This window comes from Bos indicus, chromosome 8, assembly GCF_029378745.1.
Source record: "Bos indicus isolate NIAB-ARS_2022 breed Sahiwal x Tharparkar chromosome 8, NIAB-ARS_B.indTharparkar_mat_pri_1.0, whole genome shotgun sequence".
NCBI lineage: Eukaryota > Metazoa > Chordata > Mammalia > Artiodactyla > Bovidae > Bos > Bos indicus.
The window spans coordinates 66,861,676-66,889,574 of record NC_091767.1 but is presented as its reverse complement, the minus strand read 5'-3'; the positions used below and the strand labels follow the sequence as shown (position 1 = coordinate 66,889,574).

The 27,899-nt window shown below is 38.8% G+C and overlaps 1 protein-coding gene across 1 annotated transcript in view; it reads left to right on the top strand.

Annotated features, from left to right (window-relative positions):
* The first annotated feature begins 10,787 nt into the window (after positions 1 to 10,787).
* The window catches only part of LOC139184411 (uncharacterized), a 56,670-nt gene continuing 39,558 nt past the window's right edge, over positions 10,788 to 27,899 (top strand). Inside the window, exon 1 of the mRNA XM_070794174.1 lies at positions 10,788 to 10,865. Within this exon, the coding sequence (XP_070650275.1) occupies positions 10,788 to 10,865 (78 nt within the window). The remainder of the gene's footprint in view (positions 10,866 to 27,899) is intronic.

Here is a 27,899-nt window from a genome sequence, read left to right as displayed (position 1 = left end):
CACAGTCTGGTCTTATAACTTTGGTAATATGGATTGGCTTATGTAGTTGAGAAAAGCCCTCTTGCTCTAGTTTCTAATTTTTGCCTTATGCAAATTATACTCAATCCTCAAACTCATCAAGAAATGCAAAGTAACATTTTATCCTCAGAGGCAGAATGTTGAGGTCAGACAGCCTGAAAGTGTATTGTTATGCTAAGTGAAAGAAGCCAGTCACAGAAGACGCACATCCTATTATTTCCTTTGCATAAAATATCCACTAATAGGCAAACCTTAGGGACAGAGAGTAGATTAATGATTGCCTGGTGCTGGGGGACTAGGGGAGGCAGGAAAATGGAGATGATTTTGGAGGGGATGGTGATAAAAATGTTCAAAAATTACATTATGGTGATGGTTGTACAACTGAATAAATACGCTAAAAACACGGACTTATACACTTTAAATGGGAGAGCTTTATGGTACATAAATTATATTTTAAATAAAGCTATTAAAATGATGTGTTCGGGTATGCAAGTAAAATAACACGAATAATGAAATCACTTTGGATGTTGTATTTTCTTTGACAAAATGCTCAGAATACTTTCAAATGTCTTTTTAAATGTAAAAAATTTGAATTAGCCAGGAGTGACAATTAACTCTATACACTCCAGTTTACATCTGAGAAATGGGTTCATAACCCAAACTCTTCAATTCACTGTCTATACTGGATTATTTCTCTGAATACTTCTAATGCTTCCTTCTACTCATCCCTCCTTCTTCCATCCCCCTCTCTCACAGACACACAAACACAATCTACATTTATATGTTAGACAGATGAAACCCATACAATTTAAATTAGGCTCACAGTTTAAGCTTTTCTCAAAAACAAAATACTTGATAGTGCTCAAATAATTCAAAGTCTGTTATTCTATGGAATAGAGTTCTATCTTTAAGTGTTAAATGTGTGCTGTGCTTAATCGTGTCCAACTCTTTGAGACCCCATGGACTATATAGTCCACCAGGCTCCTCTATCCATGGGATTTTTCAGGCATGATTACTGGAGTGGGTTGCCATTCCCTTCTCCAGGGAATCTTCCCCATCCAGGGGTTGAACCCAAGTCTCCTGGGTCTCCAGCATTGGCAGGGGGATTCTTTATCACTGAGCTGCCTGCGAAGCCTCAAGGTGTTAAATGCCACAGCACAATTTGTCTTTTATTACAATTATTAAAAAAGTATTGTGCACATTCATTCTATCCTACAGAACATGTAAAGGAATTAAATTCCTATAAGAGCTTTAGAAGTAGCCAAACAGATCAAGCAGTGGATGAACAACTATGACATGGCAGTCTTCTAAAAATTCTATAGTAAATTCTAACTTTAAAAAAGATATAAAATGAGTACATTTGCATTGCATTGCTCAAGGTGTAAATAACACATAAACAAAAGTGGAGAAATGTTTACTATCTTATATAGAATACAAAAGAAGCCTATTTTCACCAGAAATATTTGCCAAGACAGCCAAATCAATCTGCACTGCTGTGCCTTTCAGAGAACTGCAAACTTTTAAGTATTAATAATAATTGCTAAAGGGAAGTGTGATGCTTATAATGTATGTTTGAAATGATTTTTCAGGTTAACAGACAGACATAAACTTAAAGCAATCAAGAGTTAAGAGAAATTTTTAAAAATATGAAACAGGTTTTGTAGTGGCCTGTATGGTTATACTGCGTGTGCATCAGAGTTGCAGAGATTTCCAGGAAGAATTAACTCACAGCAGCTCAGCGTGGTAGGAAAGGAGATAGGTTGGCTCCAGTCCCTGGAACAAGCAGTGGGCAGGTGGGTGTGGCGCCAAGACGCTCTCTTGATTGGCTGCCCTCGGAGCATCAGGTGCCTGTGTTCTCTTGCACAGGCTCGAATGATCTCCAAGTCCAGACTCTCTGTGCGTTAACAAAGTGCCTCGCCCAAACTTCACAAGGTTATCTGATCATTGATAGTGTGAGCCTTGACTTTTTCCCTGAGTGACGTTTCCTTTGTAACAGACATAAAAAGCTTCAGGTTAAAAGATACTAAGCTTTTTATAAACATTTAACAAACAAGTATAGGTGAGGACATTTGCCGTGTAAGCTTAAAACAATGTAAAACGTTAAATGGGCATGCATAAAAAAATGACCAGAAAGCTCCAGAACTCCACATGTAGGAAAGTTTTTTCTATCTATTTACCTATCTATATATCCATCATTTAAATTAAAGTCCTGTTATTTGCACACGCTGGGTACTTTTCATCCTTTTTTGCACTTAATCATTTCAAAATGCCTGAACTTAATGACATTCCTGTTGTATAGAGGAGGGAATATGAAACTCAAGAAAGATTAAATAACAGTAACCACAAAGTGTTTCGGGGTTTGTTTGTGTTTTTTGTGATCCAAAGAAAGAATGAAAATGTATTTGATGTATTATATTTTAATGTTGCTCTAATTGCCAATTGCTCTGTGTTCTTTTGCACAGGCTAACATGATCTCCAAGTCCAGAATGTCTGTGCCTTAACAAAGTGCCTTGCCTAAACCTTGCCCAAACCAAAAAAAGCTGGGAAGCAGATATTTTTTCTACATTCATGGTTCATTGCAGCTTTTATTTTGTGGCTCTTTTGCTAAATTAATATGATGAAATGGCTAAGTGGACTCTAAAATTGCATCTATATTGAAGTGAACCTGGTCTCTATCACCAAAATTATATTTAACCTAGAAAAAAACATGGGTAATACAAATAAAATTTATAAATTCATAATTTTAAATATTAAAAAAATTTACTGAAGGAGGAAATGGCAACCCATTCCAGTATTCTTGTTGGGAAAATTTCCCATGGACAGAGAAGCCTGACGGGCTTTGATCCATAGGGTCACAAAGAGTCACCGCCCAACTGAACAACTAAGCAGGCACGCACGCCTGAAGGATAGAGTATGACGCTAGCCACAACTTAAAATAAGGAACCAAAAGAAGTCAGCAAAGGCAAGAAGAAAGGAACATTTTGAGACACTGAAAGGCAACCCAGAAAAAAATATTTAAATCTACTGACTTTAATAAAAACAAAAACAAGATGTTACTAAATATTGCTATAAAAGACTTTCCCATTGCTACCCAACTGTATCCTAGGACTGAATTGTAGAGAAGGGGAAACCCAAGCTGTATCTAAACAGAGATGATAATATGACAATAAGGATGAGGATGAGAATGAAGCTGAAGTTATAGCTCTGGAATCTAGGGCCTGAGGTTGGAGCAGCTGATAAGTGAAGATACTGGTCTTGTACATCTCTTCTTTTATTTATTGCCTAACAAAGCTACCCAAGTAGCTACGTATCCAAGGGAGGATTAATCTCTTACAGACAGAATTAGTTCTTGATTGGTAAAGCTGGGAGTTATCCTCTCAAAAAGTTAAAGTACAAATAAATGTTATATTTTGCTAATTTGCTACTATCTCCTTCCTCCATCAGGATCAAGTAAAGGGAGCAGGGTTACTTTCTTTGCTTTGGGGGCAAAGGAATTGTGGGGTGTAGGGAAAATTGCTTTAAATGATAAAAGTACAGTGTTAAATAAATCAGACCCATTTTAAAGATTTTCATTTCTTTGGGTTGGAAATATTCATCTCTTCCCCTCTTCCAAACACTTAAGAAAACAAAAAATGAAGAGAAAGAAAAAAAAGTCATGTTCTAACATCAACATTAAAGTATTTGTTTAAATACAGTTAGATTTTTTTTTTATTTTAAGATTTTTTAAAAAAGAGAATAATTGAAAAAAAAAAAAAAGAGAGAGAATGCATTGCAATGGCATCTGCTGCTAAGTCACTTCAGTCGTGTCCGACTCTGTGCGACCCCATAGATGGCAGCCCACCAGGCTCCTCTGTTCCTGGGATTCTCCAAGCAAGAATACTAGAGTGGGTTGCCATTTCCTTCTCCAATGCATGAAAGTGAAAAGTGAAAGTGAAGTCGCTCAGTCATGTCTGACTTTTAGCGACCCCATGGACTGCAGCCTACCAAGCTCCTCCGTCCATGGGATTTTCCAGGCAAGAGTACTGGAATGGGTTGCCATTGCCTTCTATGGCAATGGCATCTGTAATGGCATAAACCCCAATAAGGCTTTGGGGTTTCCCACGTGGCACTAGTGGTAAAGAAACTGCCTACCAATGCAGGAGACACAAGAAACTCGGGTTCAATCCCTGGGTCGGGAAGAAATGGCAACCTACTCCAGCATTCATGCCTGGAAAATTCCATGGACAGAGAGAAGCTTGTCAGACTATAGTCCATGGGCCGCAAAGAGTCAGACATGACTGAGTGACTGAGCACACACATATATACACACACAGAGAATAAGGCTTTACAGTGCGGGGTTGCATCAGAACCTACCAGAGATACAGATTCTGCCACAGAGGAACTGCAACAGGTGGAGGGAGGGAAGGATTTAGGCCTTTCCTAGAGGACAGCTCATAAAAACGAAAAAGAATGTCACAAACATAATCCATGGATTTATAATCCCTATTTGTTTAAAAGCAGTTTTTATTTTCCATTTTCAAAGAAAAACAAAAGCAAAGTTAAAAACCTCAGTCCATGTAGGAAATCAAAGGAGAGCATGAAAGTTTTATGCGGAGGGCTTCACATTCTGCGATACTTTTCAGACAAAGCATCAAAGGCCTAGAATGAACAGGAGCTGAGCCTGACTCACCAAAGACATATTTGAAGTGCCCCCTGCTGACGTTCTGGTGATACTGTAAAGTATCAAAAAACTGTTTTAAGGGACTTGACACAGAATTGACTTATCTTCAGGCTCTTGTATTGTTACTTGGGGTTTCTTGTTTCTTTTGTTAAATTATACACAAGGTGAAGGAACTTTTTTGCTCTTTTCACCTCTGTGGTACTTCCCATAGCAGCAAACTGTGCTGGGAAATTAGGACGTTCTTCATCAATCGTTGATGGATGAATTAACATTGAGTAAAAGATTATCTTTTTGGCATTTTATAGAGTTGATGAGTTTCTCACAATAAGTATACTGGGGTGGTTTGCCATTCCCTCCTCCAGCGGATCACGTTTTGTCAGAACTCTCTGCTATGACCCATCCGTCTTGGGTGACCCTACACGGCATGGCTTATAGCTTCATTGAGTTACTCAAGCCCCTTGGAAATGACAAGGCAGTGATCCTTGGAGGGGGATCTGATGCAAACAGATGACTCATTGGAAAAGTCTCTGATGCTGGGAAAGATTGAGGGCAGAAGGAGAAGAGAGCAGTCAGAGGATGAGATGTCTGGACAGCATCACAGATGCAATGAACATGAACTTTGGCAAACTCTGGGAGATGGTGAGGGAAAGGGAGGCCTGGTGTGCTGCAGTCTGTGGGGTTGCAAAGAGTTGGACGTGACTGGGCGACTGAACAACAACAAAAGATTATCTAGTGCAAAATGGGAAAAAGCAGGATTTCTTTTTTGTGTAAGCAATATTTTATTTAGTAATTTCTCTTTACAACTGAAACTCTGGGAATTCAAAATTAACATCCTTGCCTGTGAGCTTCTTATAGACACCAGAAAAGTCTTTCTGTAATCTCAGACTTCCAATACTCTAGTCTCTCTCCAGAAGCTAATAGTTTCCTTTCACGTGTATATTTCTAGAAAAGGCCATACATTGCCTCATACATGTGTTTCTAAAAGTGTGCTTGTGCTTATTCATCCACACACGCACAACTTTGTTTGTTGTTGTTGTTGTTGCAGAAATGAGCTTGTGCAGAAGGGTTCTCCCCTTTTTCTTTCTTTTTATGGCTAAGTTGTACCATCATTTATTAAACCTTGGAGACTCAGACAGTAAAGAATCCGTCTGTAATGCAGGAGACCCAGGTTGGATCCTTGGATAAAGAAGATCCCCTAGAGAAGAGAATGACTACCCACTCCAGTGTTCTTGCCTGGAGAATCCCAGGGACGGGGAGCCCGGTGGGCTACCATCTATGGGGTCGCACAGAGTCAGACACAACTGAAGCGACTTAGCAGCAGCAGCAGCAACAGTATTTAAAATTTTTTTACTTGCAAAGTTCCTCCAACTCTCAATTGACTTTCCATCATTAAAACTTTCTTCACTTTTTTTTTTTAAGATTATTGAGTTTCTTTGTCCTCTTGATAAGAGCCCCATATTTATATTTACCAGATTCAGAAGGGGAGGAACTAAATGAATCTTCTAAAAACATTTATTGGGGTAAATCTAATATTACTATCTGTATCTCCTGCCTGAAAGTCTAGAACTCTTTTTATTAAGACCATGTTCCCAGTGGAAGAGCCTAGGATTCAGAGTAGCAGATTTTTTTTTACCCCTTTGGTCTTTGATTTTTCTATGATAAGATGCCAAAATATTTAGATGAAAAATGAAAAAAAATGCAGTCACCAACATATTTTACCTTCATATTTTTATGCACATAAATTTATCAAACATTCTATACGGTTTGATAGATATGAATATTCAGCAAAACATAAATTGTAAGTAAAATGTAAATTTTCAGCTTATTGTCATAAACACTGACTGCATCACAAGCCCTCAATAAACATTTGATAATAATATTTTTCTGTGCAATATTTGAATATGAATTAAAGAAAAACGTTAAAATTTGCCTATATGTAGATTTACTCTGAATCTGGGCTTCCTCGGTGGCTCAGGGGTAAAGAATCTACTTGCAATGCAGGAGAAACAGATGATGAGGGTTTGATCCCTGAGTTGGGAAGATCCCCTGGAGGAAGGCATAGTAACCCATTCCAGTATTCTTGCCTGGAGAATTCCATGGACAGAGGAGCCTGGCAGGCTACAATCCATAGGGTCACAAAGAGTTGAATCCAACTGAAGTGACTGAGAATGCACACACTCTGAAACTGGATGTGGTTTGTGAGAACTTGACCTCACCAGAGGTCAAGAATGGAAGTTTTCTTTTTCTTCTTATTTGCTATTATTTTGTTAAGGAAATTGAGATACAGTGGACTATTACTATTCCATGCTGTGGTGAGGGTGAAGTGCAAGTCCTTGTTTTCCAGTTTATAATGTGGGCTGGGGGTTAGCAATTTACCTAATAACCACTCTGAGCTTCTCAGATTCTTCATTTGTAAAAATGAGAAAATAGTATCTGCCCTGGCTTCTTCCTAGGGGATTTTGAAATCAAATGAGGTCAATTTTTAAAGGACTTAGTGAAATGAAGGATGTTTTACATATGTTGAGGTTTAAGGATTATTCATAGCTTCTTGACATTGTTTTCTTCTAAGGTATGACACAAGAGCATTTTGAAATGTTATATTGCTCCCCAGAAGTAGACCTTCAAAGTTGGTAATTAAAAATCATAACAAGAAAGAAGTTTCACTTCATGCTTACTCAACTTGATGGTGTTTCTGAAACTGTGCTGCTGTCTACGTAGAAAGTGAATTTACACTCAGAATTGTTCTGGCTCAGTTTGTACTATCGCAACAAGTAGGAACTTTTCCTAATGCTTACAATTTTACCCTTCATAAGTCAAAGTTCTAAGAAATTCACCAGGAAATATCTTTGGAACCCAGAACCCAAGGCCACTTCTCCATTATGGGAATTTACTGGTAAAAATGTGGGAGACAATACATCATGGGTGTTCAATGTCTACCACTCCGATGTACCTGAGTGGAGTGATTTGTGTGCTTGTGAATTTCCTGCATCTGAAGTTTTATAAGAGAGCTGTCTCTCATGCTCTGTTACTGTAGTGTCATCTTAGAAGAGTCAAGAGGCAAATCCAATTGATGCCTTATCTCCTAATTATATTTTGTTTAAGGGCTCTGAGGACATCTGCATGGATGATATTTGAGAATGTGAAGACTTTGGAAGGATGTGGCAGCTAGTTGGTGACCACTGACCTTTGTTTCTTCACTCTTTTGGCAGCTCAGCTTCCAATGCCCAGTGGTCTGGATCTAGGTGAGAGGTGGCATTTTCCCTGGACTGAAACATACACCAGGATTCTGTAGGCATAAAGGCTGTGACTGGACATGTGCCAAAGTTTCTTCTCCTTCCTCTTTTGCTTTCCCTTACAAACTAACTAGTGAATACAAATATTCCAAACCCTAAATTCCTGGAATCTCAATTGTCAACAAAGAGATCATAGCTGTGAGGTTTTTGTAGAGAATGGGACTATACACTTTATTCCCAAATCTAATATTTTATTTCTCAGTCTCATAGATTCTTTTCGGGTACTTGTTTTCTTCTAAAACAGAAAATCTCAGTCATCTTAAACAAGAGAAAAATCATGATCGGAGAGAAAGAATTAATTTTTTCTATTTTAATGTCTTTATTATAAATATGGCTTTATTTTTTAAGAAGTGAAGAATAAATGTACAAGATGAAAACAATGTGTTTTGTTTTGTTTCTGTAAACAGGAGTTTGCACTGAATGTAAATTTGTAGATTTGTTGAGAAAGGCAGTAAGAATCTTTGGTTATTGTTTTGGATTTTGGTTTTGGTTTTCTGTTCTTTGAGTTTGTTGGAGAGCTCTCATATTTGGTGGCTATTTTTATGATGCCTTTGGAATCATTCTGTGTTTGAAGTATTTCCTTGTAAAAATGTTTGCCCTTGTAGATTTAGTCAAACAGGATTTATTTTCTTAAATGATAAAAATTTGGGTTGATTTTTTTAATGGTTGAAATGTTTAATCTATGGCTATGTGGTGACTTAAAATAGGGGACTGAATACATGATCTTGTCATCATTTGCTACATCTCAGTGAAGATTAGCCCATGCTTTGCAAAGACATGCTATAGAAAGATGTAAAAAAATACCTTCTCTTGTATAATATATTGAGTGCCTAGTTATCATTGGAAAAGATCCTGATGCTGGGAAAGAATGAAGGCATGAGAAGGGGACGACAGAGGATTAGATGACATCACCAACTCAATGGACATGAGTTTGAACAAGTTCCGGGAGTTGGTGATAGACAGGAAAGCCTGATGTGCTGCAGTTCACAGGGATGCAAAGAGTTGGACATGACTGAGCAACTGAACTGAACTAACAGTGAGCAGAGATATTATTTTTTGTGGCTTTGGCTTGGTGGCGCAGTTGGGAGTTAAAAGAATTCTGTAGTAGTGTAGCAGCTATGGTTTCTAGAGTTTGCCTTTATTCCATTAAGAATATATAGAAGCTGGGGCTTCTCTGGTGGTCCAGTGGCTAAGATTTAGTGCTCCCAATGCAGGGGGCTCAGAATCAATCTCTGGTCAGAGAAATAGATTTTGCATGCTGCAACTAAGAGTTCTCATGTCCCAAAGAAAAATCACACCTCCTGCACCTAGGACCCAGAGCAGTCAAATAAATAATTTTTTAAGAAAAAGTATATAGAAGTTTTTCAGACAGGTTGTTTATATGATTAAAAAAAAAAAAAAACCTTAATATTTGCAAAGCTACAAACAGCTTGGTAATTCTTTTTCAAGTTTTCAGTGTAGACATGCGTTGCTGTATGTGAATCCAGTATCAGAACCCTACTGTACGATGGTAATTTGTGGCATAACACAGACATGTCTCCATACATGTTTAATTTTATATGACTTCAAACCTAGACACTATATTTTATTTATACAGTTTGCCACTATTTATATCATCATTCTATAATTTCCACTGAGGTTTAAATGTGTATATATAAAGGGAATGTCAAAATAAACACAAGGCAGTCAAGTAAAGGCATCAATTCTGACTGAACTCTAGGCTTATTTTTATGAGTACTCAGCCCTCTTTATGTTGTTCTAAAGATTCAATTACTTTACCTGGGGCTTATTTTCCTGCCCTATTTGACTAAGAACACACATGAGGAGACAGACATCATTTGTAAAAATCCAAAATCCTTTTGACCATTTGCTTATTTTCCTACTGCCTAACTGCACATCTCCTTTATCTTGGTACCTAAAAGGAACAAAAAATTTGAACTAATGACAGAAGTACACATGATGGCTTCCTTCAAACTTCTTTTGTGATCTGTCATTTATCAATAAAAGTAGTAACTTTTTCCAAGGATCATGCATGGAGAATATATTGGCACTCTGCTGAGAACCATGAAATTGAAACTGGTGAGGAAAATTAACAATGGGTGGAGTTAAGATCTACAGATAATAAAGGGGCAAACTTGGGACTCTTTCCATGTGTTTTCTTAGAACATGCTTTCCTGGTTAGAAGCACAATCGGTCTTTCAGAAAAGAAAGGGAGCAGAGAATCAGAATAAAGTAAAAACGTCTTCTTTAGCCTTTGATACTACAGTTATAAATATGTACTCCTACTTTCTATAATGTAATAATTTAACATTTCTGTACAGAGGAACATGACCTGCTAAAATGTGATGTACAGGCTTCCTGTACAGGCTTCCCAGGTGGGGCTAATGGTAAAGAACCTGCCTATCAATTCAGAAAACATAAGGATGTGGGTTCCATCCCTGGGTCAGGAAGATCCCCTGGAGGAGGGCATGGCAACCCACTACAGTATTCTTGCCAGGAGAATCCTATGGACAGAGAAGCCCCAGGGGCTACAGTCCATAGGGTCACAGAGAGTCAGATACAACTGAAGCGACTTAGCACACACAAGATGATACAACATGCTTAACTCTCCTACTTGCTTGTGCAAAAGAAAGACAGCATTGATATAAATTTCCCTAGAACTAACACTATGAGAGAATGTCCCCTCTTAAAAGTCTCATGTGCTGAGCATTAAAGAATAAACTTCAGCACCCAAATTCTTAAGTGAATTAGAGGATGCATGAGCCCTGAGTTTTCCCTAACACCCCCTGGGGATAAGTGATAATCTAAGAGAGCTGATGTCCAGCAGTGACCAAGAGGCATTTGATGGTGCAGATTCTTATCCCCTGCTCTCCTCTCATACTGACATTGGAATGGTACGAGAGTTCAAAAAACTTTCCATGTTATCCTCTTTGATCCACAATAGCCTTCAGAGGTAGGCAGGACAAGAAGTCATAGTTTCTTCTTATATGAGAGGAAAATGAAGCTCACTGATGCTTGGGATCTGTTTAAGGCTATGCTGGGCAGCTGGATTAGAAACCCACTCCTTTCATTGTGGTTCCTCCCTGCAATGTCCCCTGTGAAAGTTCTGATAGGACTTGAATAGGAAGTCTTGGAGGGGCATCTGCCAAAGAACTCTAATGGGGATAAGGGAACAATCCTCCAACTGGGAAAGAGTCCTGGACGGTGCATCTACCCCACGAGTAAGACATCAAATTGAGCTTTGGAGGCTCTAGCTTATAATTGTGGGATGCAAACTGATATTATTATCACTTTGCTCACAAAACTGCAGCTCCAGTTTTTCTTTAACAATTAAGTATTTGGAAATTACCCCAAGAGCACCAGCTCCTTTTTGAGCTACTCCTGAGGTCCCTGGACTGGATTCATACTCTATACCTGATCATACACTTACTAAGGGATTGGTATGTGCTATCTCAACTGGTATTGGAATTAAAATGCCCCCTGGACACTTTGGATTAATCAACGAATGCTCCAGTTTTTAAAGGGGATTTGTGTTTGTAGGGGAATCATAGGTCCAGATTACCAAGGAGAAATCCAACTAATTTTATAAAATGAAGGAAAGGATGATCTATTTATTAATAAACATGGTTGAATTGTCCAATTGTGGATTCTTTCATGTGTAATTTTCAAAATACAAAAAGGAGAACCTCCCAATTTACTAACAGTTAGAGGTGATAAAGGGTTTAGAACCACAAATGAAATATATGCAGCTGAAGGTAAAATCTGGGTGAAGCATACTTCCAGTCCTACTGTACCTGCTGATGTCATTGCACAGGGGAAGGAAAATACCATATTAATGATGCCCCTCAGACAGGAAAAATGGAAACATATGCCATTAACACATTGTTATTCTTGTGAATAAACTACTCTTGGAAGCCTGACTGTAATGTGGATTGTCATTGACACCTCAAGCTACAATTAAAAAAAAAATATGGAGAAAGATATTGGGGAATCTTCAGGTGGAGAAATATGAGCTGGATCTGGCCTCAGGATCACTTCACCTGCCCAACAAACAAGGTCAATCCTTTCCTAACTTTGGCTTCCCATGGACAAAATTTATCTATCTGCTAGATTACACAACACTGATAAAGATGTAGTTCAAGCCTTGACCATTACTACATGAATGCCTACTACATTGAAACCACATGAACTTAGCTTAATGTATGACAAAGATGTTTTACATTCGTTTAACGACTCAGCAGTATTTCAGCTATACCAAACTTAACCCTTAACTGACGTGTTTGATTGCACTGTTTGTTCTATGCAGTAGTTATACTACCTTGCTCAAAAGGATAAAGCCCAAGGAATTTTAATGTCTACTAATGCCTATGCAATATCACATAGGAACCTGGAATGTTAGGTCCATGAATCAAGGAAAATTGGAAGTGGTCAAACAGGAGATGGCAAGAGTGAACATTGACATTTTAGGAATCAGTGAATTAATGGACTGGAATGGGAGAATTTAACTCAGGTGACCATTATTTCTGCTATTGTAGCAAGAATCCGTTAGAAGAAATGGAGTAGCCATCATAGTCAACAAAAAAGTCTTAAATGCGGTACTTGGATGCAATGTCAAAAACGACAGAATGATCTCTGTTCATTTCCAAGGCAAACCATTCAATATCACGGTAATCCAAGTCTATGCCCAACCAGTAATGCTGAAGAAGCTGAAGTTGAACGGTTCTATGAAGACCTACAAGATCTTTAAGAACTAACACCCAAAAAAGATGTCCTTTTCTTTCTAGGGAACTTGAATGCAAAAGTAGGAAGTCAAGAAACACCTGGAGTAACAGGCAAATTTGGCCTTGGAGTACAGAATGAAGCAGGACAAAGGCTAATAGAGTTCTGCCAAGAGAACGCACTAGTCATAGCAAACACCTTCTTCCAATGACACAAGAGGACTCTACACATGGACATCACCAGATGGCCAACACTGAACTCAGATTGACTATATTCTTTGCAGCCAAAGGTGGAGAAGCTCTATACAGTCAGCAAAAACAAGACCAGGAGCTGACTGTGGCTCAGACGATGAACTCCTTATTGCCAAATTCAGACTTAAATTGAAGAAAGTTTTACTAGACCATTCAGGTGTGACCTAAATCAAATTGCTTATGATTATACAGTGGAAGTGAGAAATAGATTTAAGGAAATAGATCTGATGGACAGAATGCCTGATGAACTATGGATGGAGATTTGTGACATTGTACAGGAGACAGTGATCAAGACCATCCCCAAGAAAAAGAAATGCAAAAAAGCAAAATGGCTGTCTGGGGAGGCCTTACAAATAGCTGTGAAAAGAAGAGAAGTGAAAAGCAAAGGAGAAAAGGAAAGATATACCCATTTGAATGCAGAGTTCCAAAGAATAACAAGGAGAGATAAGAAAGCCTTCCTCAGTGATCAATGCAAAGAAATGGAGGAAAACAATAGAATGGGAAAGTCTAGAGATCTCTTTAAGAATTTTAGAGACACCAAGGGAACATTTCATGCAAAGATGGGCTTGATAAAGGACAGAAATGGTATGGACCTAACAGAAGCAGAAGATATTAAGAAGAGGTGTCAAGAATACACAGAGGAACTGTACAAAAAAGATCTTCATGACCCAGATAATCATGATGGTGTGATCACTGACCTAGAGCCAGACATCCTGGAATGTGAAGTCAAGTGGGCCTTAGAAAGCATCACTATGAACAAAGCTAGTGGAGGTGATGGAATTCCAGTTGAGCTATTTCAAATCCTAAAGGATGATGCTGTGAAAGTGCTGCACTCAATATGCCAGCAAATTTGGAAAACTCAGCAGTGGCCACAGGACTGGAAAAGGTCAGTTTTCATTACAATCCCAAAGAAAGGCAATGCCAAAGAATGTGCAAACTACCGCACAATTGCAGTCATCTCACATGCTAGTAAAGTAAAACTCAAAATTCTCCAAGCCAGGCTTCAGCAATACGTGAACCATGAACTTCCAGATGTTGAAGCTGGTTTTAGAAAAGGCAGAGGAACCAGAGATCAAATTGACAACATCTGCTGGATCATCGAAAAAGCAAGAGAGTTCCAGAAAAACATCTATTTCTGCTTTATTGACTATGCCAAAGCCTTGGACTGTGTGGATCACAATAAACTGTGGAAAATTCTGAAACAGATGGGAATACCAGACCACCTGACCTGCCTCTTGAGAAACCTGTATGCAGGTCAGGAAGCAACAGTTAGAACTGGACACGGAACAACAGACTGGTTCCAAATAGGAAGAGGAGTACGTCAAGGCTGTATATTGTCACCCTGCTTACTCCTTGGAAGAAAAGTTATGACCAACCCAGAAAGCATATTAAAAAGCAGAGACATTAGTTTGCCAACAACAGTCTATCTAGTCAAGGCTATGGTTTTTCCAGTAGTCATGTATGGATGTGAGAGTTGGACTATAAAGAAAGCTAAGTGCCGAAGAATTGATGCTTTTGAACTGCTGTGTTGGAGAAGACTCTTGAGAGTCCCTTGGACTGCAAGGAAATCCAACCGGTCCATCCTAAAGGAGATTAGTCTTGAGTTTTCATTGGAAGGACTGATGTTGAAGCTGAAACTCTAATACTTGGCCACCTGATAAGAAGAGCTGACTCATTGGAAAAGATCCTGATGCTGGGAAAGATTGAAGGCAGGAGGAGAAGGGGACGATGGAGAATCACATGGTTGGATGGCATCACCGACTCAATGGACATGAATTTGGGTAGAATCCAGGAGTCGGTGATTGATAGGGAGGCCTGGTGTGCTGCAATTCATGCAGTTGCCTAGAGTCAGATATGACTGAGTGACTGAACTGAACTGAATTCGTATGCATGGAAAAAACTGTTTAGATAATGGGTTCCTGAGAACCCCTGTATGTTTATCCTTTAAGGCATTACAAAATGCACTGCTATCTGGTGGCAGGGAACCGAATAGCATTATAAGACAGTTAACACAAGTATAATGTACCTATTTCGTGTGTTATATGTTGTGTTTGGAAGAGTATTGGTTGCTGCATTTTACTGGGAATTATCTGGACTTTAATAATCATACCCACTTACTGAAAGATTGTGACAATGCACTGAGGGACTGCTATGTGGACCAACCTCTCAAATTTGGGAATCTTACTTATTAGAGATCTTTATCAACTATTGTGAACAGACTACATTCCCTAAATCCTATCATACATTTTTTGAAACAGCCCCTTGATTTGTATATATTGTAACCAATGATGTAGAAACTACTTCATGTATCAGTTAGGAACTCTTTTTTTTTTTTTGGATGTCTAGGACATGTTGATCATTTATTTTGAAAGGGTACCACCTATTACTTTCCCCCCATGAGAACTCAGGTATTATGGACTCAAATGTTATTTCCTACTCTTTCTGTCTCCAGTATTAGCTTTCTCTTAGAATCCTTAGGTAAGAATTTGCAAGGAACCAGAGTTATGAAATTTCAGAGATGAACAGAATTGTGCCTTGTAGAACATCTGTGATTACTACTACTGCTGCCAATAAGTTAATGGATATAGGAAGGTTAGGAAAATTAAAATGGAGGAAGTCTTGTTCAGGCTTCAGAAGCCTGCTTCTGACCTGCCTGGACACTGCCTGAATTCTTTGCCTGCCTGCAAACACAGGAAATCAGTGGCACTTTAGATAAGAACAGGAGAGGGTCTTGGAATACTTGAGCCACTGGAGGTCTGGCCGACCTCCCCGACCTGTCCCAGGGTCTAAGAAGTCTTATGACTCACAAGGTGAGACAAGCTTCACTGCAAAAGTTAAAGAAAAACAAGAGCTGCATTTTTGCATGCAAACTGATGATGATATCAGTTTTTGGTCTGGGATTGTAAGCAGGAGCCCCCAGAGCTGCAATTTGAAGGCTCACCTGTGGATGAACACACTATCTGGGACCCTTTCCTAATTGGGACTCCAGATTGCTGTTAACGAGGTTCTCAGTGCTGTTCAAATTTGGATGTAGGTTATCAGCCCAATTTGGTGACATATATGCTGTTACTTCTACTGTTTCCTTTTTTTTTAATGATTGTATATTGAAATTAAGCCAAGCAGTCCTCTATAAAAAAATTGAAATTGTTTGTGTGTAATGAGTGGTTTCTTTTGTTAATGAATCATTTGCACCTAAAATGAGAGTAAAACTTTCAGCAAAACAATAATCCAAGGTTTTGCCTGGAGTTCAGAACTACAGCAGTTACCATTCTCATGGAAAGAATCAGGCATTCCAGCACTTTATCTGGTTTAGCGCTTGTTTTACTGCTCTCACCTTTGTAGCTAACTCTACAAATCTTACCCCAACACCTTTCTCTTCTTTTCTTCCTTCCCCTTTATACATTCCTACTTCCATGAATTTGCAAAGATTTGATTATGCGTGGTGAGTGTTGTGAGAACTTGACATACTGGAAGAAAATAAAGAATCAATTTGTCAAAAAACACAAAAGAACAGTTTTGTCTTCATTTCAGCGTGCCCTAGTTTTGACGAGTGTTTTGCCTTCCATGTTTTCATTTCAACTAAACCTGTGGAAAGCTGAGGGGATGGTGTTATGGGTAGAGAGTAACTGGCATGGCTTCATCCCTTGGACCACAGAGGGCCTTGCCCCAGCATTCACATGACTGAAGTGCGAAAACACTCTGGCTGCACTTATATATAAAGGCCTCTCTTACATAACATGGTTGTAATCATTAGTCCAATTCTACAGATATTTTACACATAAAAGTCCTAGTTAGGACTCAAGGCATCATTATATGCAGGAAGTGCAACCAGGACCCCAAGACAGAAGGCTTTAGGAATCCACTTTCTTTTTTTCACTTGTGACATTTGAATTAGGTCCATTTTTCTCATATCCTTTAAATGAGTACAATCTTTTAACTAAGTCCTTACTGTTCATGAAGCACTTTCCTTTCTTAAGGCACAACATTTACTAATTATTATTCTCTAATTTTATTGAGATATAATTGACATATTCTATTATGCAAATTTAGCATGGGCAGTGTATTGACTTGATACACTGATATATTACAAAATGATTTGCACCACTGAAGTGAAGTGGTAGCTGTACAGTCATATCCGGTTGTTTGCAACCCCATGGACTCTAGACTGCCAGGCTCCTCTGTCTATGGGATTCTCCAGGCAAGAATACTGCAGTGGGTTGCCATTTCCTTCTCCAAGGTCTTCCCAACCCAGGGATTGAACCCGGGTCTCCTGCATCGCAGGCAGATTCTTTACTATCTGAGCCACCACCAGATCAGATCAGATCAGTCGCTCAGTTGTGTCCGACTCCCTGCGACCCCATGAATCGCAGCACGCCAGGCCTCCCTGTCCATCACCAACTCCCGGAGTTCACCCAGACTCATGTCCATCGAGTCAGTGATGCCATCAAGCCGTCTCATCCTCTGTTGTCCCCTTCTCCTCCTGCCCCCAATCCCTCCCAGCATCAGAGTCTTTTCCAATGAGTCAACTCTTCACATAAGGTGGCCAAAGTACTGGAGTTTCACCTTTGGCATCATTCCTTCCAAAGAAATCCCAGGGCTGATCTTCTTCAGAATGGACTGGTTGGATCTCCTTGCAGTCCAAGGGACTCTCAAGAGTCTTCTCCAGCACCACAGTTCAAAAGCATCAATTCTTCGGCGCTCAGCCTTCTTCACAGTCCAACTCTCACATCCATACATGACCACTGGAAAAACCATAGCCTTGACTAGACGGACCTTTGTTGGCAAAGTAATGTCTCTGCTTTTGAATATGCTATCTAGGTTGGTCATAACTTTCCTTCCAAGGAGTAAGCGTCTTTTAATTTCATGGCTGCAGTCACCATCTGCAGTGATTTTGGAGCCCAGAAAAATAAAGTCTGACACTGTTTCCACTGTTTCCCCATCTATTTCCCATGAAGTGGTGGGACCGGATGCCATGATCTTTGTTTTCTGAATGTTGAGCTCTAAGCCAACTTTTTCACTTTCCACTTTCACTTTCATCACCAGAGCCATAGCTAATTCCTTATTCATGTTATATGATTACAATTTCTTTTTCATGGTGAGAAAATTTAAGATCTTCTCTCTCATCAACTCTCATATATGTAATATACTATTATTAATTATATTCACCAGGAGATTATATCTAAGGATATTTGATCCCCAGAACTTACTCATAACCTGAAGTTTATACACTTCAACCAATATCTTCTCATTCTCCCCTCAGCCCCTGGTAACCAGCTTTATACTCTGTTTCTATAGTTTTGTTTTTGAAGATTCTGCATATAAGTGATATAATACAATATTTGCCTTTTTCTGTTTAACTTATCTCACAGAACATAATGTCCCCAAGGTCAATCCATGTTGTTCCAAATGACAGAATTTCCTTTCTTCCCTTAGATGAATAATATTGTCTATATACATACATATCAATAAATATGTACCACATCTCCTTTATCTAATTATCACTAAATGGACACCTAGGTTGTTTCCAAATCTTGGCTACTGTGGAGTAGTGTTGCAATGAACTTTAGGAGTGCATATATCTCTGTCAATTCCTATTTGAATTTCCTTTGGATATATAACCAGAAGTGGAATTTCTGGATTGTACAGTAGTTCTATTTTTAATGTTTTGAGTAACCTCCATACTGTTTTCCACACTGGATGCACCATTTATCCACTAACAGTGTACAAGGGATCTTTTTTTCACGTCCTTATCAACAATTGATATTGCTTGTCTTTTCAATGGTAGTCATTCTAAGAGGTGTGAGGTGACAGCCTACTGTGGTTTTATTTTTATTTCTCTAATGATTAGTGATGTGGAGCACTTTTTCATGTACCTATTAATGATTCAGGTGTCTTTTTTGGAAAAACTTTTATTCAGTTTCTTTGCCCATTTTTTCAATGGCTGTTTGCTATTGAGTTAGTTATATATATGAGTTATTTATATACTTTTGGAATTAACTCCTCAACACATATACTATTTGAAAGTACTTTCTTCCATTTCATAAGCTGCCTTCTCATTTTTGGAATGCTTCTTCTCCTGTGCAGAAGTTCTTCAGTTTGCTGTAGTCTTACTTGCTAACTTTTGATTTTATTGCTTATACTTTTGGTGTCATATACCCCAAAAGCGATCATCACCAAGATCAGTATTAGCAGCTTTTTCTCTATGTGTTCTTCTAGGAGTTTTGTGGTTTCAGGTCTCATATTTAAGTCTTTAATCCACTTTGAGTTAGTTTTTGTGATTCGTATATGATGAGGGTCCAATTTCTTTTTTCTGCATGTGACTATCTAATTCTCTTAACATTAGTTTCAGAGACTATCCTTTCCCTACTGAGTGTTTCTGTTCTTAATAGTCTCTCTGATTCTTTGTATCTGCGGTATTAGTTGTAGCATATTATTTTTCATTTACAATTTTATTTATTTGAGTCTTTGTGCTCACTAACTTTTTCTTCTGCTTAGTCAAGTCTGCTGTTGAAGCTCTCTATTGAATTTTTCAGTTCAGCCACTGTAGTCTTCATTTCCAAAATTTCTTTGGTTCTTTTTTATCTTTTCTATTAGCTTTTTTGAAATTCTTATATTGTTCTTGTATTGCTTTCCTGATATTATTGTTTGTCTGTATTCTCCTGTAGACTTCTAAGCACTTCGATAGTAATTATTTTGAATTATTTGTCAGGTAATTCCTTTATCTCTATTTCTTTGTGGCCTGTTACTGGAGGTTTACAGCATTCTTTTGGTGGAGTCAGTGTTTCCCTGATTCCCCCTGGTCCCTGTAGTTTTGTGCAGATTTCTGTACATTTGCTGAAGCGGGCACCACTTTCAGACTTTATGAAGTGATTTCGGTAAGAAAGGCTTTTACCTGCAAGTGTGGACACACTGGTGCATCCTATGGCCCCCTAGGCCTAGGGTTGCAGGGTGCCAAGTGAGAAGTGTGCGGTGGCAATGAGGCTCAGGAGGCATAATGGCTCTTAAACTCAGGCCATTGAGTCCATGGCCTTGATAACAATGTGGTCCTTGGTGAGTGTTACTGGGTGTCCATGGTAGTTGCAAAGTTTCTTGGGTTTTTCAGCTGTGCCTCCAGGTCCAGTAGTTAGGGACCACTGCAGACAGTGGTGGTGACCAGAGCGGGTAGTGTGCACACATTTGGCTCTGGAGGCCAGCTGCAGCTACCTATGTAGTGACAGGGATAAGATATGGCATTTACGTAGTTGTTAGGGCGGGATAGGCAACTGCTGGTGCACTGATAGTTCAGAGGCCCTGGTTGTTGGCATGTACTACTCTGGCTGTTGGGTCTTGCTCCAGGCACCTGGCAGTGTGGCGTGGTAAGGTGCTTGGGCTGACAGCCTGCAGATGCTCAGCTATAGGGGCTGGTTGCAGGTAATCACAGTGGTAAAGGCCAGTGACAGAAGACAAGGTCTTGACCGGGCCCACAAGCAGTTATGGTGACTATGACTGTCAGATGTGCTTTCCTGGGGCTGCACAGTCTTTCCTGAGTAAGCATGAACAGTGAAGGCTGGTGATGGATGTCAGGCAGCAGCATGCAGATGTACAACTAGAGGGGCTAGACCCAAGCATGTGCACAACTGCTGGTGGGGTGCAGCCACAGGGGTCTAGACTTGCATTTTATATACTTGCATTTTATAGCTGCAGAAGCCTGGGCTGGCTGCTAGTGCAATTCCTGGGCTCTGGGAGGTGGAGGGAGGGATCAGGGAAGGAGTTAGGTGGCTGGAGTCAATGAATTCAAATACCTGTGTGAAAGCCTGGTGAAATATGCAAGGAGATTGCAGCGGCTATGCTGTCCATTGGTTTCTTCCTTATTGTCAAAAGGTGGTGGTTTTACTGTAAAAGCAGATTACTGTGAACCTCAGTCACTTCCATGTGTGGCTGCTGTTGGTAGCCCCTGGTTTTCTCCTTCTTTCTAGCCAACACTACAAGTGTCAGCTTTGGTAGGATAAAACTGAAGCTGGACCTTCATGCAGTACCTGAAATGCTGGGAAAACTAGTCCCTCATCCCACTCTCTTCCTTTCCTGTTGAAGGGAATGCTTTCTAAACAGAGAGTTCCATTTTGGAAATGAGGAATGCCAGTTTGGAGGAACAGGATGTTTCAGGCAAAATAAAGAGGTCTTTGTTCTCTTACTGTGCATTTATTTTTAATTTTTTTAAAATTTCACTGGGTTGTTGAAGTTTCTTAAACAGACACCAAGCTTTCCCAGAGCTGTTTTTGTTCATGGATAGCTATCTAATTGTTGGTCTTTGTTGAGGGATAGAGGCTGGGGTCTCCTATGCTGCCATCTTGGTGATGTCATTCTGGCCTCAATAAGTATTGATTGAATGGATAGATGCAGCTCTTATAACAACTCTTGGTGGTAGTGTTATAGCTGCCAATATTTTGCATAAGGGCATAGCCTCTAAGTTGTCAGAATCTGCTATGTCCAAGCTAAGACATGTAGCTTTCTGTTGATAGAGACCAAGTTTTTGGATATACCCAAAGTTATCTGTGGGACTTCCCTGGTGGCTCAATGGTAAAGAATCCTCCTGCCAAAGCAGGAGACGTAGGTTTTATCTCTGGGTTGGGAAGATCCACTAGAGGAATAAACGGCAGTCCACTCCAATACCGTTGCTTGTAGAATCCCATGGACAGAGGAACCTGGTGGGCTATAGTCCACAGGGTTGCAAAAAGTCAGACACGACTGAACAACTGAGCACGCACGTGTAGTTATCTGCAAGTGACAACGTTTGATTAGGAGATTGTGTGTTACTTCTTTCAAATCCAGGAATGGAAGTAAAAAGGTGAGCCAGCAGGTCTCACAAAGTACATAAAGATACTTGATCTCTAGGATTTTCTTACTGATTTATGTAAGCCATTCCCATTGGCACCTGGGCATAAGGTAAGGACAGGTATCCTGATAGAATTAGGCTACTCTTTTTCCCTCAGAGTTTTGTGAAGTCTTAAATTGACAGTGTATGTGAAAACTCTTTTAAAATTTTGAAAGACTATACAAAAAAGCATATAAATATGCTAAATAAATTGTTAGATTAATTGATCTTTGTGACCTTACGCTGTCACTAGTAATGTTGCAAATTAAGTATGTGCTATCAAATATTACTTCACACTGGGCTATGCAATTCTTTGATTTTTTTGTCTTCTATAGAATTTAATATGCATATTTTCTTGTTTTATAAGATTTTTTATTCCAGTAGACACTTCTTTACTTTTTTGTTTTAGGACTTTCTGGTTTTATGTAGCTGTCTAATTTTGTTTCATGGTTTAAAGAAGGAGTGTGTATTAGGCAATTTGTCCCTTTTATTTAACCTTTTCTAACACTATTGAGCAATTATAAGAAATTATTTTTTGATATTTCTGTGTTCATAGTGACACAAGTTCGATGGGGCAAGATTTTTCTATTTTAAAATAAATCTTTATCTTACTCAATTCACATGGGTTGCTGTTTGCCCTGATTGGCCAGACACAGGAAAGCTGTAAAAGACATTTTCACAATGGCTTGGCATTTCAAAATTCATGCAAATATTGAAAGTTAAGAATTTTCCAGACACTCTCAATGTCAGATCAGAATTTTATTTGAAATGTTTACTGCATTAGCTATTGAGATGATAAAAGTTTGTCCTGTAATCTGTGCACTCAGTTGTGTACTTCTCATGTTGTAGGTGAGAAACAAAAGTCCAGCAGGTAGTGACTTAAGATCATGCATGCCGGTGGGAGGAGAGCTCTGGAGCCCCACTTGACTTTCTCTTTGTTGGATCACCTGCTTTTTACCCGTTTCGTCGCAGAGAGTTGCCAACCTTATAGGACTCTGTCCTTGAGTACATGTCTATTCAAGCTCTTTCTTAAGGATGCAGTGCTGCGTGGATTTCAGTATCTTGCATTGATGACCATGGTTAGTCTATTGGCAAGTTGGTGCTAGAAACTTTCAGAGATTACTGTGGTGTGCACAAATCTGACCTGAGCACCTGAGATCTGTGTGAATGAAATACAAGCTATATTATGTGTTTTTCAAAAATGTTTACAATTTAGGTGGATTTAACCTCTTACTCATTTTTCTTATTATTACTAAAAAAAAGACATCACTTAGATTATTTTCACTTGTAACAATTTTCAGTTATAATAAAAACATCTGATCAATATCTTTAGATATGATCATTATAAAAACATTTTTTCTTTTATGAAATTGACTACTATGAAACTGATTTCTCATAGTAATTTCATTCATCAGTTGCTTAAAAATCTTGCTCTTAAGTTGCACTTAATAGGACACATGATCACACACACACATACACAGCAAGCACAGAAGCTAAGTGGGAGTAGAAGTAAAGCAAGGTCTTCCTCTTCTATCACTCATAATATTCTGCATTTATAAATCTATGAAGTCAATTTTCCCCATGCCTTTAGAGAAATAATTGAGCATTTTTTTAATGTGGGAGCTTTGATAAATTCAGTTAAAGGTGATTTTAGAAATACTTGGCTCAGAAGGTAGTGTGCCCACCATACAGGAGACAGGGGTTCGATCTCTGGGTTGGGAAGATCACTGGATCTTCAGAGGAGCCTGGCGGGCTACAGCCAATGGGGTTGCAAAAAGTCGAACATGACTGAGCGCCTAACACACTACTACTTGCTCTCTGATGTAGAGACACACTTGTTCTAGTGGGCACCTGGTCTATCTCTGAGCACCAGTGACTATCTGAAATGTTCCCTCATGCTGAATCCAAATCTCAGTTTTCCTGGTGTTATTTATTAAGGAAAAAGACCCTCTGTGCCTTAATAAGGTACTGTGAAAGATACTAGGTTTGTAGAGATTATTATAGTTATAGAGGTAAAGAAACTTTATCTTTCTGAAGAAAATTATCTCTTTCAAGATAATCAGATTGTAGCAAGTTCGGAAACCATGAATAGATAAATGAATCATAGAGGTGAATACAGTGATAAATATAGTAAAAAGTGATAGAACTTATTAAGACACAGACTTTTCCACTGGATAATATCCACATAGTCTTCGGTCTTGGGCTGAGCATCAAAGTTACAAATGTGGCACCTTACCCAAATTATAGATCACAGGTGAGGAGCAAATAATCATAGAATCCAAACTAGTGACTATCTCAGCCCACAGAAGAGCACTAACCAACTGTATGATCAAAGACAAGATTTTTATTTTTATTTTTTTATTTTATTTTTAACTTTACAATATTGTATTGGTTTTGCCATATATCAACATGAATCCACCACAGGTATACACGTGTTCCCCATCCTGAACCCTCCTCCCTCCTCCCTCCCCATACTATCCCTCTGGGTCGTCCCAGTGCACCAGCCCCAAGCATCCTGTATCCTGCATCGAACCTGGACTGGCGACTCGTTTCATATATGATATTATACATGTTTCAATGCCATTCTCCCAAATCATCCCATCCTCTCCCTCTCCCATAGAGTCCAAAAGACTGTTCTATACATCAGTGAAACACAAGATTTTTAAAGTCAGGTTTATTAAGATATACCTAATGTTGTACAGGTTTCCCTGGTGGCTCAGTGGTAAAGAATCTGCCCACAGTATGGGAGACCTGGGTTCAATCCCTGGGTTGGGAAGATCCCCTGGAAAAGGGAATGGCAACCCACTCCAATATTCTTGCCTGGGGAATTCCATGGACAGAGGAACCTGGCGGGCTACAGCCCCTGAGTTGCAATGAGTCCAATATGACTGAGCGACTAACATTATGTTGTACAATTCACTCTCTTTACTGTACAGTTCTATGAGTTTTGATAAATGCATTCAGTCATGTGGTAACCACCACTGTGATACAGAACAATTCCATCACCTCCCCCAGTTTTTTGTGCTCTTTTGTAGTCAATCTTTCCTCCCACTGCTTGTCCTTAGCAACCACTGATCTTTTCTCAATCTCTGTAGTTTAAAGGCAGGATTCTGAATCTTTGTAAGCCTTGGTTTTATCATTTATCAAAGGAAACATTAATGATATCACTTGTTTCCTGGGATTAAGTAATAAGATTATATAAATATTACTCATTGGAAAAGACCCTGATGCTGGGAAAGATTGAAGGCAGGAGGAGAAGGGGACAACAGAGGATGAGACAGTGGGATGGCATCACTGACTCAATGGACATAGGTTTGAGCAAACTGGGGGAGATAGTGAAGGACAGGGAAGTCTGTGTGCTGCAGTTCATGGGGTTGCAAAGAGTCGGACACGACTTACCAACTGAACAACAAAATATGAAATATCCACAACATTAATAGCACAAAATAAGTGTTACTGATGACAATAATGATTAAAATGTTGAGCATTGAGTTGTAACCCAGAAATTGTAACAGTGTAGTAAGTAAAACTAAGTTAGTGTTAGTAAAACATAATTTCCCATGAAACATAGGAAGATTTTCTATAGTATCCTGGTAATGGTCATCATGCTACAGTTTAAGTGCTTCCATTAATGGGAAACTCAGAATTTCTCAAGGAAGTTTATCACATTGGTGGACAGAAATGATTGCTTAAATGGCTTTTGTTTTTGCCTTTTCATAACTTCTATGCATAGATCACAAGTCCAGTTTCTTTTTGACATAATGTTCTTTGAAGAGAACACCTTCACCTCTCTTTATCTCTATTCCCGAGTCCTTTCCCTACTAACAAAGACCAAAACAGATTAAGCTAGATATTATTGGTAGAGGCTGGAAAGAGGTAGATTATGATTCAGTATGAAAAGGAGTATTCTGAGGGAGTTACTTAAAGATAAAAGAAGTGGAAACCTCTCTTAAGATGATTAAATTCTAATTGAAGAATCACTTATCACAGATATTGTAGAAAGACCTTGAGTATGAAATGGGTGATTGGACCACATAATCACTAAACTTCTTGTAGCCAGAGAGGTATGTTTTTTTTTTTTTTACACACATTTTTTTCCATTTCTCTAAAACATTTTATCTGTAATTTCAGAGGGAGAGAGTCATAGGAATCATTCTGCTTCCATAGAGATGGCTTCTACTTTTTTCTTAAAAATACATTTATTTTCCCTCACTTATTTACTCTAACTCATTTCAAGTTTCATTAATCCCATTTGAATGAGAGAAAAATAATGTATATGAGAACCTCTTAAAAATTTTTAAGGATTATACAAATTATAAAGTGCTGTGAAGCTTTAGTCATAATCCTTGCATAGCCCCAAGAGGTTTTATTTGACTATTTTAAATGAAAAATTGTCTAAATTCTACTTATGCTACGGTTACTGTTTTTATAGTTAAACCATTAGTATTAGTTAGTGTTAGTCTCTCAGTCATGTCCAACTCTTTGTGATCTCATGGACTGTAGCCTGCCAGGCCCCTCTACCCATGAAAATCTCCAGGCAAGAATACTGGAGTGGGTTGCCATTCCCTTCTCCAGGGAATCTTCCTGACCCAGGGATTGAACCTGGGTCTCCTGCTTTGCAGGCAGATCTTTACCATCTGAGCCACAAGGGAAACCATAACTTATGCTTAAGTTTCTTTTTATTTTTCAGCTTACTGGAGAATATTTTACATTTTTATGCATAACTCAGCTTTGTTATTAAGAATATTAACTGGACTACTGAGTTGTACTACAATAAAGCTTTCAGGGCTAGAGGACAGGTGTAAGGATCGGTCTTTGCCTCTACATAAAATAGTCCATACTACTTTTGGTGTGTCTGTGTGTGTGTGTATGTGCAGGGTTTCTCCCTTTTACTGCATCCTTCGTCCCCAATAGCTGTCATAACGCACTTACGTAGTTTATTTCTTTTCTAACTTATTGTGGTTTGGAAATCAGATATATAAGCTTATTAGAACAAAGTATCAAACAAGGGTACATAAATTCTGAGTGAGACAATATAAAATGCATCAACTCTCATGCATGGTGCTTATATAATGTTTATTTTTTCAGCTCAGAGTACTTTAAAAATTAGCTTCTGCTTCTCTCTTGTAAAGAGGAAGGCTGAAGCTGTGAGATAATGGAAAATTCAGAATTTATTGCTGTATTATTAGCTAAATTCAATCCTCACCTTCACATTTGACTTGACATTAACAATGGCAGCTGCAACTACAGCAACATATGCCATCTTTGAGGGGAACACAGCAGGTAGTTGTAGGGCAATATTCTTTTGGTCTCAAGAGGAGAGCCAGGCCAGACTTTGGTTCTAAGCCAGATATCTTGGCAACTTTTACTAGTTTTTGATAATTATCTTATTTAGTGAGTATTATTTCAAGGAAAAATGTTAGTGCTAGATTCAAAGAAGTCAGAAAGGAAGCAGAAGAGAGAGTCTATCTCAGCAATATCCCCACTTGGAAGGGCAATAGAGAAACGGGAGGCCAGAGAAAGACATAAGACATAAAAAGACAGGGGGATAAAATCTCCTTGAGGCAGGAAGAACTAGGAGGATTTTTCTTTTAGCTCATTTCTCACTGGCTTTCCCTTTATTTTGGAGGCATATTCTTTTTGGCTCTTTGTTGCTGCTGAAAGACATGGTCCTGAATCTTACAGTGACATCATTCCAGGTATAGCACCAGGAAGAAGTTCTGAGGTCACTGACGTCAATGACTAAAAACTCTAATCATAAAAAATAGGCTTCCTTGAATCTTCTGGACACCCTCCATCGTGTGACCCAGCGAGACTTGTTCCCTCAGACTGCCAGGAACTGTGCTGCCAAGCTCTGGAGTTAATGCCTAAGTATATGTTCAGATAAGAACTTCTAAAATTCAATAATTTATTATTGAATTTATTCAATCATTAATCAATATAATCAGTATATTGATTATAATCAATATATCAGTCAATATATCAATATAATCAGTATAATCCATCATTAGGACCTCATGAAAAGCAGATACTGACTCAGCAGGTATGAGGTCAGCCTGAGATTTTGAATTAGCTTCTTGGTGATGCCCATGCTGATTGTCTATGGG